Genomic DNA, 12,351 nt, shown 5'->3' on the forward strand with positions numbered 1-12,351 from the left:
GGCATTTAGATTAATCCTACTTTTGTGTAGTGTCATGTAACTTGTGTCCTGTGCATATTATGTTTTCCTAATGTTCACCTCGATACAGAGGTTGAAAGGCTGATTGCCATTTTCATAATTATAAGTAATTACTCCAACATGTGTGTTTATCTCCATAAATACTTTGCAATGAAAAATTATTTAATATTAACTGGTCTAAATATACTAAACCAGCTCTTCCAGTCTTTCAAGAAATATACACAGGAAATAAAATAGCAGCCAAATTAGAACAAATATCAGAATGGAAAGACATATCAAGAGGAATATGACAAGAACTTATCCCATCACCTCTACTTTTTAATAAATATATATATGTATATGTTCATCTTTTTTGACTGACTGAAACCGAGAAAATACATAAGTTAATTTAATGGAGCACACAACATGTTTCGTCTAAATGACTTCTTCAGGTGTGGTAACACTTAAAGCAAATTAAAAAAACTAAAAACACTCTGTCATCATAATAACAGATGTGTAAACTGAAGTTAAGATTGAATTCAAACTTAACTTCACTTGTTATCACAGATCCCACCTTCAAACCAAACTTATCTATTTTCTCGGTTTCGATCAGTCAAAAAAAGATGAACATATCGAATCACCGAGTCAATGTAACTAATGATCATATATATGTACACACACACACAGGGTTATTCAGAAGTCCATTAAACATTCACCACTAATAAATTACACAACAGATACTATATTTTATTACACTGAAATAAAGGTAAGCAGTCCAATTTTTTTTACATACCTCACAAATGTTCAATGTGTCCACCTCTGCTGAGGCAGCAGACATCACACACATATGGGATGAAAATAATCCATTTCATCCCATATGTGTGTGAGCACATCACAACTGCAGTGATACGGTTGTAAAGATCCATGAATTAGTGGGGAAACACAAAGACAGTGTCCTTCACGAATCCCGACAAAAAAAGCCATATGGGGTTAAATCCCATGACCGGAGTGGCCACAACATTAACACATCATCTTGACCTGTTCATCTCATCCAACATGGTGGCAAGTTTTCATTGAGGTACCTTTGCACTTCAGTGTAGAAATGAGCCAGCAGCTGCCTTGTTGATGGATGTAATCATCAGTGTCTTCATTAAGCTGTGGCATCGGTCAGTTCTCCAACATGTCCATGTACGTCATCCCCGTGAAGGTGGGCTCTGTAAAGAAAAATAGCCCACAACTTCAGCTTCGAAATTGTGCAAAAAAACATTTGCCTTTGGCAAGTCTTGCACATGCTCAATAACTGCATTAGGATTTTTGGTCCCCCTGATTCACACATTGTGCCAATTCATCTTCCATATGCATGAAAAGTTGCTTCATTGCTAAATATGGGCAACTTTGCAAAATCGTCAACTTCAACAAACTTTTCCTGTTAGTCCTTGCAAAAATTAAGACACTTCTTGGTCATTAACACTAAGAGACTGATGCAGCTGAAACTTGAAGGATTTAATCTTCAGTTTCTTATGGAGAATTTGCTGCACTGTTGGTTGCAAAACACCAACTCCTAAACTTGTACATGTAGTGGACTTCTGTGGGCTGCATGCATAGGCTTCTCTAACATGATCCACAGTTTCTTCATTTGGCCCTGGACATCCCTGCCGAGAGTGGTGCACAGGCAGCCTTCATCTCGGAATTTTTCATACTGCTGCTTGATACCGTTGTACAGTGTGGTTCCTTCTGGAATTCTGCTTGGAATCGTCACTGCACTGTCACAACAGATGTGGTTCTTGCATATTCTAACACACAAAATGACTTCTCATGCTTACTCAGTGCCATCTTTGCTACTATTGCCTCCTAGCGGCAAACCACAGCAACTATATGCAGACGGTTTCCTTGAACAAATTTAGAGAGTTTGTCGTCCTTTTGGTGAAAAACTTGCCACTATCTGTTGCGTAGTTTATTAGTAGTGGATGTTTCAAATACTTCATGGACTTCTGAATAACACTATATATATATATATATATATATATATATATATATATACATATATATTATAAAATTATAACAATCTGGAAACAGCATAACCTATTTGGCATACAAATAGAGATATCATACTATTTGCAGATGATTAAATTACATCAAAAACTACAAGCTATATCAGAAGATGATGTACAGAGATCAGTAAAATCATTAAATGAAATTTCAGAACAATATAATCTGAGAATATCAGAAGTAAAAACAAAATTGCTTTCAAAGGAGAAACCCATTAAGAAGTAAAATAGCAATAGATAAACTATTAGAACAAGTAAATACTTTAAATACCTAGAATATAACTTATCATATGAAGATGAAAAAGATATAATTGTTCAAGTAAATGGCATAATAAATAATATATTTAAGCCATCCCTGGTACAAGAACACACAAAAATCAGACAATATAACGTCTTGTCTAAACCAACTTTATTAAAAAGAAGGGAAACATGGACTATAAAAAAGAAAAATGGATTCAAACAGCAGAGATGTCACCACACTAGACTGGCCTCCACAGAGCCCTGATTTCAATCTAATTGAACATCTGTGGGATGAACAGGAACATTGCGTGAGGTCAAGAGACGTCTGCCCTACAACAGTCCAGGACATCATTACACGGATACAGAAAGAATAGTCTAAAATTCCCACTGATCACTATCATACACTTGTGGAAAGTATGCCCTATAGGATTGCTGCAGTCACCGTAGCAAAAGGAGGTCCTATATCTTATTAAGGTGAGAAGGACATGGATGTTTGTTCCTCACATTATGGTATCTGTTCACCTCTTTCCATGCAGTGTATGTAATTCTGATATGTTTTGCCCTTTGCATCCCTGCAAAATGGTCAAACAGAAAAAAATAAATCATCATCAACTTCCTGATTTGTATCTTCAAGGGGTATATAGGATATGATAGTATTACATGAAAAATTTACATCATTAATAACTTCCTATCTACAATTTTCCTCCAAATCAGTCTGTTACTTGTCAAGACTCCAACATTATCAGATCTTATATTTCCATCGTCTAAGGACTTTGTACCGTATCAATCCACCTATTTCTTAGTCTTCCTCTGGGTCGTTTTCCTGCTAACCTGGCAGAGAACACTTGTTTTGCTAATCTTTCCTTGCCCATTCTGTTTAAGTGACCATACCACCTGAGATTAGCTTTGCTAATGCATTCCTGGATGCTGACAATGTCAAGTTCTTTCCTAATATCCTCATTTTTAATATATTGCCATTGATGCCATCTGTTCACCCCCTCTAATCTTTCTCAGGACTCTCATATCTGCAGTCTCTAGTCCTTGTTCAAGTGTTCTGCTTCTGACCCAGCTCTCAGATCCATAAGTTAAAACTGGTTTGAACACTGTCTTGTATACAGCAAATTTACTGTTCCGACTAATTTCTCTCTTATTCCATATGAATTTATTCAATTGACTTCCTACCATGCCAGCTTTGTTGATTCTGTTGTCTATTTCCATATTTAATTTACCATCTTCACTAAAAATCGTGCCTAAGTTGCTGAAATGTTTTACTTGTTCCACAGGCTCTCCGTTCACAACACAGTTGACATTTTCAATGATTCTACCTATTTTCATTGTCTATCTTTTTATTGCTGACCTTCATACCATACCTATTACAACAGTTATTTAATTTAGTCAGGGAATCTTGCAAACTTGTAGCGGATTTATTTAAAAGTATAACATCATCTGCATAAAGCAAGGAGCTGACATTAATATCTCCAATTTTGATATCATGTTTAATACCACTTTCCTTCATAATGTGATCCATATAGATAATGAATAACAGTGGGGATAATGTAAATCCTTGTCTCACATCAGATTTAACATTAAACCATCTTCCTGTACTTCCTTCAATTCTAACTGCCGACTTATAACTCAAATAAAGACTAAGAATTACTTGATATGATGCCCCATTTACACCATATAACTGTAGTGTATTGAATAGCTTCTCTCTTGGCATCTTGTCATATGCCTTTTCCAGATCGACAAAACTTAAATACAGATCTTTGTTATATTCCCATGCTTTCTCAACTATATAAAAAAAATAATAATAATAATAATCAATTAATTAAAAAAAAAAAAAAAAAAGGAATGATCTGACAAATTTTTATGAGGACTGATTCCAAACATACTAAATTAGAATAAAATACATCTAACCAGTGTTATTACAGTCAATAACTTGTGAAGACAAACAAAATGACTTATTATGTAATCATACATGAAGTAAAATGCACCTAACAGAAGAAAAAGAAATCTGCCAAAACAAACACTAGGCTAACAGTACCCAACTTTTTAAAAATCATTTCATGGTTAGAAACCTGTAGGTTTAAATTCTACTGTAGCATAGACATTTGTAAGGCAGGAATATTTTCAGCAGGATTTTCGACTCAGTCATGGATTTTCCTACCATGTTCCAAACATAAAGCCATGCATTAATTCATTTGGAGAAAATACACGAGAAATAAGCAAAGTCTTATGTTATTGTTGACTACAATATTTCAGAGGTTCAGGACAAAAGAGAATGCAGGGATTTGAAATAGGAATCACCATCTAGTTTTGAGCAGAATAAAAATGAATCATACAGAAAAGAAAAATACAAATGTTTTAAAATCACTGATAGTCATGGGTCAGCTATTCTGTGATTGGCTAAGGATGGTAACTAATTGCACATTAGTCTTTAGAAAGTTAGGTTAAATGGCTTTGCGTACTCCTTTTAGTGAATAAAAAGGCATTAGTGGATTATTTTTTAAAACATGAGTAGCTTTCAGCTGTAAACAGTAGACTAATACAGAAATATCACTAGTGAATGTTTCAAATACTTAATGGATTTCTGAATAACCCTATTCAAATGTTTGAAATCAAGACCAAATCTTTGAAGGTCCCGTAACAAACATCCCCATCCTGGATAGTATAGAAAAGTCTGATTGTGGAAGATTCAAGAAGTTCAAAAGTTGTGATCAGAGTGAATATACCCTGCTTGATATATCTTCCATTATATAGATCAACCAGATGACTCACTTAACACAAGCACATGAATTGCTGTTTTCTGTTGAGCTATTAACCATTTTGACTTTTAACTAAGCAGTAACTGTTCCTAGGTTAGGTTGAAATACATATCTACAATTTGGTGTGAAAAATATTTGCATTTAAAATACTGCATTCTTTTTGTTCAAAAAGCCAGTTAGGCTCAATAGCCTGTCACAGTGAAGTAACTTTCAGAAACCTAATTAATGATCTGAGTCTGCAGGGGAGAAAAAAAAAAACAGTTTCCAGAATAAAGACCCTGCTAACTCTATGTGAAACCAGCTAGCTCACTTTCAAGATGAAAAGCTGCTATAAAAGATCTTTGCATCCTATATGGAATTCAAACCAGTTCTTTCAGTCAAAGGTCACTGCCATTATTGATTGAGCTGGGGGGGGGGGAGACTTTTAGTAGTTGAAAGCTTCCATAGTCCTGTGGAAATCCTATACAAGAGAAAATAAAATTTACAATAAACAGAATCATTATACTTACAATTTAACTAGGTTATAATTGTCCTTATGCTGATTCTTATAATAATTTAAGTAATGTATCCATAAGTCTACACTCAAAGGTATAGCAGAAATTCCCTCTTCAAATACCTACAGAAAAATTGCTTTAGTAAAAGAAAATAAACTATTATAAATTTGAATCACAGATTAATTTAATAACTGAAATTATTCATACTGTTTCTTTGTGATGCATATGGTTGCTTACACCAGCGATGGAAAAGGAACAGCCAGCAGCTTTTTCAGTGTGTCCAACAAGTTAATTTCAGATTTAAAAATTACAAATATTAAAGCTAAAAATAATATTGCAAAAAAGATATATACACCCATGATTTTATATATATATATAAATTTGTATAAACATATAAATTTGAACTATAAAAATATATTCAATATAATATAAATTGTCTACTTATATTTATGGTTCAAGTTTTTAATTAGCCTTCATATAAAAAGGTCTGAAACATGTACAGCAAACAATGTTCTGCAATGACTAAAAATGTGGCCTGCTAGAACGAACATAATACCCACTACTGGCTTACACCAAGCCAGCATGGCACAATTGAATATAAATAAATGAATGGCGATTTAATTATTACACCACTAAGTTCATAGATTCATCAGAAAACATGAACCAAAGTAAGAGTGAAATTCAGAAATCACTCCACTTAAAAGAGTGAGATAGTCATTTAAGTGTGCAGTGGAGAAGTCATACTTTCAATTATATAAGGCACACATCTGTAAATTAACTGAAAAAATCTTGTTGGTAGTTTAAAAAGGAATCCCACTACAACTTATAGTAGACCACCTTAGGGGGAGGGAGTAGGCTACAGGTTTCAGTTATAAGATTGAAGACATATATATGTGAAAGCTATATCAGAGATCAGAAGAAGTAGGATTAAAAGAAGAATAATTCACTGAGCAAATGTAAAAAAAAGACTACAGTAAATGCAGTGGGCCAAATGAAAAATTTGTTATGGTGGGTAGTTTGCTACTGTTTCTGCGGGGCTTCAGAAGACTTTTTCAGCTATCTGTTTGTAATCAATGTATAATAAGTCCTGTGTACACTTTTATGTGTTGGTTTTTATCAATCATGTTTATATTTTAATGAACAAAAAACAACTTGTGGTATGAGGACAGAAAATATAATGGTGGTATTATCCACATAAAACAAGCTGATAATAAAAAATGTTTATTTACACCTTCAACTAGTTTTGTGAAATAACTGCTTTTCACATTTTCAGGAGATAATGAATAAAACAAAGAATTAAGCTACAAGCAGGTAAGGATCAAAATGCTATACATTTAAAAAAGGCTAACAATGGAATGCATGCATGTGCTATATAGAAACTTCATGGTTGGTGGCAATATGTATGCCACTGGTATCTGCATATGTTAAATGTTTCATGAGAGAGAGGTTCAGGGTTGGTGTAATATCATACCTGGTGATCATTACCTGTTTGTAGCTTAAATCTTTGTTTTATTTGCTATTATCTCCTGAAGATATGAAACTGTTATTTCACAAAACTAGTTGATTGTCTAAATAAAGAGTTTTTTTTTTATTATCAACTTGTTCTATGAGGTTAAATAACAGCATTATATTTTATTATACAACAGTGTTTTCTTTGAGCTTGCTGCATCCTACTACTGGGCAAATAGCTTTCTTAATTTCCTCCACTTATCCCTCTCATAAGCCATCTATTCCTGTGATCTCATCTCTCCACCTGATCCTCTCTCTCTCTATGGGAAACCAAACTATGAGGTCTGTACGCTTGTCACCTTTTAATCCTTGCTACATTACCAGCATAGCACGGTTCCCTCTCATTTGGTTTTAATAACATCAATTTTTGTAATCTGTCTAATATCAACATGTTTTACTTTCTATGTTCCTTTAATTCCTAAATTCCATGTTGTTTTCTTTATGTTAAAGAAACAAAGTTTGGGCATCATATTCAATATGGACAATATACCAAGGAAATCCATAAGTTTCCTTGGTACTGTTTGTCCTAGACAACAAGATTGAGCTATTATTCATTATTTTTGTTTTGTAAAATTCATTTTAAGTACTACTGGTTTGCTTGTGTTGTTATCATCACAAGCAAACTGCAGGACTTAAAATGAATTTTTATCATCAGCAAATTGAAGGATGCTTAGTTTCTTTCCTAAGATGTGGATACTTGGTCTCCAATAAAGTTTTCTAAACACAATCATTCAAATAGCTGTAAACAGTGTAGAGGCTATTAGGTTACCTTGTTTAATACCTTTACTTGGGAAGTAATAGTAATCCTCCTTTCTTTTTCTCTTCAAACAGCCATTTGCTTTACATTTGGATCAGTTTAATATTGTTCCAGAAGAGCAATTAAAAGAGCAGAATAGGCTGCTTTTTTAGATGCTCATTTAGAGTCAAATGCTTTGTTATAGTTAATAAAAGCAATGTACAAATATTTGCTATATTCATTACATTTTTCAATAATTTGATTTATATTATGCAAGTGATCTGTTATAGAAAAGATTTTGCTAAATCTTACTTGTTTGAATGCCTGGTATGCATCTAGTTAATCTGATTCTGTTTTGAATAACTAATGCAAGAGCTGTAGTTATAGGAAGAAGACTAACTAGGCCATAGTGATTTACATCTGATTTACTAATTTTCTTGTGTAAAAATATTTGATTTTAGCCACTGGTCTGAGATACATTCATTAATAACAATGTTACTGTAGAGTTTTCCCATGGAAGGTAACAATTCTTCCAGTACAAATTTTAACATTTATCTTGTCTTTGCATGGAGTTTTTACATTTTTCACCTTATGTATGACATTTTCAATTTCTATGCTGTTGATCTCCAAGACAGTTTCTATTAGCCAGCAACAAGCCTGCAATAGCAGAAGGAAGATGGCTAGAATTAAAATAGTTTAATAAAAATTACTTTTTTTTTAAAAGATTTCTTCTGATGTTTGTTAGGTCTCTTTTTATTTTTAGTTGATTGATCCAATACATTCCAAAAGACATCCCACATTTTACTATTTTAAGCTAGCATTCTTTTTCAAGGTCATCCTTTATTAATGCAGTGTCAGCATTCTGCATGTCCTTTGAGCTCCCTCTTTTGACGAGTTTGGCATATTTATTTGATTTCTCAGCAAGTTATTCCTACTCTTGAACAATAACACTCATTTTCTTCTGTATTTTTGATGAGAGTTTTGTCTTTATTTCCTTGAATATTTATTAATGATTGGTTTACTTGAGTCTTTAATTGCTGTTTCCACTTAGCTGCAGAGAGGGTAGACATTTGTTTCACCAATTCTGTGGCTCCTTGGGTGAGATTGGTTTTGTACACATTAATATTATTCTGAATTAATTTGAGATCAAGTTATTTTTCCACACCCTTAAACGATTTATTAGTTTTTGCTAAAAAGTTAAAATTATTTAATATTGCTGTCTTCTAAACAATTAGTATTAATTCCTTCAGCTGTTATTTGGCAAACACCATCTTCATGCTCTTTTTAAATTCCTTAAAGAAGGAATTTGTTATTGTCAGGGATTTAATTAGGACAAACTAAAATAATTTTTCACTTCATAATTTGAAAATATGAAGGCATACTATTCAACCGATGCCTCTTCAAATGGAAACCTCTTGCCTATTTAGTTTCACTAGTCACCCTCATTCACCTTGATTCCACTCCATCATTCATGACTCCCAATCATAATAAAAAGTTAATTATCATCTACAATCTATATAAATACAAACATTATTTTACTTAAAAATTATGATAAATTTGTCAATTTCTGTTCAAGATTTGTAAATTTATAAAAGTTTTTGAGTTGTTTTTCACAAGACTCAAGATGATTTGAAAATTTTCTAGGAATTCATAGGAGAGAAACCATAATCTGTATGTTTCTGTATTTTACCCTGAAGATGCTAGTTTGACTTTGGCAAAATACTGGAAGAAATACTGTAATTAATATATCTAATACATTATCTTTTCCCTAAAATATCAACATCATGTTATAGCAGATTTTGGAGAGAAAAAGGAGAATTACAGATAGATACCAACTCATTCTGCAATTTCTATGAAAGTATCTATAGAAAATATAAAAGAAACTAGGCATCTGTATGAAGGAAATACAGTGAAAAATAAATCATTAAGTAATCTATTTTTTATTAAGATTTTCAGGATACTAATAAAGATATATGAACAAATCAAATAAATTTAAATCACAAGATATATATATATATATACACCATCAACCAATTATTCTTTGGCACCCTTTTATTTGAAGTTATAGAACATTCCAGATTTGTTCATAACACAAAACACAGTATACAGATAGCAGGAAGTAGTATTTCATCATAGCAGTTGAATACAGGTGGTGTGGCAACATGACGTGAACTCAGTGACTTTGAGATGGCTGTACATTGGCGGAATGTCCATACATGCCATTGCCACTCAACTGAAGCATCCAAATTCAACAGTTGCGATGGCATCAACAAATGGAGACATTCTGGCATCACTAGTGCAGAAAAACATCCAGGGTGGGGGTGGCTGCAAAAAAATGACTGACATAGACAGGAGGGTGTTAAAATGGGTGGCATGCAAAAATGAGCTAAAATAGGCACAGACCATCCGTGATGAGTTCCAGAGCACCATTAACACTATGGTGAGCACTAATACTGTACAAAAAGAACTTCTCTGTGTTTTACATGGAAAAACAGTGGTACACAAGCCAAACATCACAACAAAGAACAAGGCAGGTTATCTGGCCTAGTGCAAAGAGCATATGAATTGGACAACTGACAGTGGAAAACAGTACTCTGAAGCAATGAATTAAGATTCACCTGTTTCCAGTCTGATGAAGGGTGTGGATGTGGAGGTAGCCTGGTGAATGCTTGTTACCACAGTGTGTTGTACTCACAGCAAAGTGTGGTGGTGGTGGAGTAATAGTATGGGGTGCATTCAAGTAGTTTGGAGTGGGACCACTGGTCGCTGTCCATGGTTCCATGAAGGCAGCTCAGTACCTCGATATTCTGGATAATCAGGTGCTGCCTACACTATGGAGTTTTTATGGAATGGACTTGTGTTACTATGAAGACGACACTGCCCCATGCCACAAAGCTGCAGCTGTTATGGAATGGTATGAAGAGATAGGCGCTAAACGACTGCCCTCACCTGTGTAGAACACTATCTTGTAGCTTTATACAAGACAGTGTTCAAACCAGTCTGTTACTTGCCAAGACTCCAACATTATCAGATTTTATATTTCTATTGTTTAAGGCACTTTGTACCGTATCAATCCATATATATCTTCCTCTAGGTCATTTTCCTGCCAACCTTGCAGAGAACACTTGTTTTACTAATCTTCCTCACCCTTTCTATTTAAGTGACCATACCACCTGAGATTAGCTCTGCTAATGCATTCCTGGATGTTGACGATGTCAAGTTCTTTCCTAATATCCTTGTTTTTAATATGATATTGCCACTGATGCCATCTGTTCACAACTCTAATCTTTCTCAGGACTCTCATATCTGCAGTCTCTATTCTTTGGTCAAGTGTTTTACTTCTGACCCAGCTCTCAGATCCATAAGTTAAGATTGGTTTGAACACTGTCTTGTATAAAGCTAATTTAGTGTTCTTACTAATTTCTCTTTTATTCCATATGAATTTATTCAGTTGACTTCCTACCATACCATCTTGTTTGATTCTGTTGTCTATTTTCATATTTAATTTACCATATTCAGTAAAAATCGTGCCTAAGTAGCCGAAATGTTTTACTTGTTCCACAGGTTCCGCATTCACAACACAGTTGATATTTTCAACAATTCTACCTATTTTCATTGTCTTTGTCTTTTTATTGCTGACCTTCATACAATATTTATTACAACAGTTATTCAATTTAGTCAGAGAATCTTGCAAACTTGCAGCGGATTTATTTAGAAGTATAACATCATCTGCATAAAGCAAAGAGCTGACATTAACATCTCCAATTCTAATATCATCTTTAATACCACTTTCCTTCATGATGTGATCCATATAGATAATAAATAGTAGAGGGGATAATGTGCATTCTTGTTTCACACCAGATTTAACATTAAACCATCTTCCTGTACTTCCTTCAATTCTAACTGCTGACTTACAACTCAAATAAACACTAAGTATTGCTTGATATAATGCCCCATTGACACCATATAACTGTAGCGTATTGAATAGCTTCTCTCTTGGCACCTTGTCATATGCCTTTTCCAGATCAACAAAACTTAAATGCAGATCTTTGTTATATTCCCATGTTTTGTCAACTATTTGTTGTAAGGTGGAGATCTGATCCTGGCAGCCTCTATTTGGCCTGAATCCAGCTTGTTCTTCACCAACCTTTTCTTCCACAATTCTTCTCAACCGTTTCTAAAGTATACTTGCATATAACTTATCAGGAACACTCAGTAATGAAATGCCTCTGTAATTCTCACATTCAGTTTTATTTCTCTTTTTATATATTGGTACTATTAGAGCTCTACTCCAATTATCAGGAATTCATCCCTCTGTCCAGGCCTTCTGAACTATGCAGTGCAGCCACTGTAAGACTTTTATACCACCATACTTCAGCATTTCTGACAGAATATCATCTACTCCTGCTGCCTTTCCACATTTCATACCTTTGATAGCTTTTTTCTACTTCAAGTATGGATATATATTCCTGGTTGCATGCCTGGTCAGTGTTTTTTTACCACTGTGCTGTCATCACTGCTTGTTTCATTTAGCAGATTTTCAAAGCAATTACTCCATACTT

General features: G+C 33.9%; 1 protein-coding gene across 3 annotated transcripts in view; it reads right to left on the reverse strand.

The window, feature by feature from the left end:
- Nucleotides 1-12,351, reverse strand: part of Prp39 (pre-mRNA processing factor 39) — a 203,643-nt gene that overhangs the window by 62,569 nt on the left and 128,723 nt on the right. The window contains exon 5 of one of the 3 annotated variants that reach the window (XM_090391395.1): nucleotides 5,560-5,666. The exons of the other annotated variants lie outside the window; for them this stretch is intronic. Within the exon in view, the coding sequence (XP_090247521.1) occupies nucleotides 5,560-5,666 (107 nt within the window). The remainder of the gene's footprint in view (nucleotides 1-5,559; nucleotides 5,667-12,351) is intronic. 3 annotated transcript variants of the gene reach the window in all.

Source organism: Typopeltis vanoorti, chromosome 4, assembly GCF_054136105.1.
Source record: "Typopeltis vanoorti isolate ZY-2024b chromosome 4, IOZ_Tvanoo_1.0, whole genome shotgun sequence".
Taxonomy (NCBI): domain Eukaryota; kingdom Metazoa; phylum Arthropoda; class Arachnida; order Uropygi; family Thelyphonidae; genus Typopeltis; species Typopeltis vanoorti.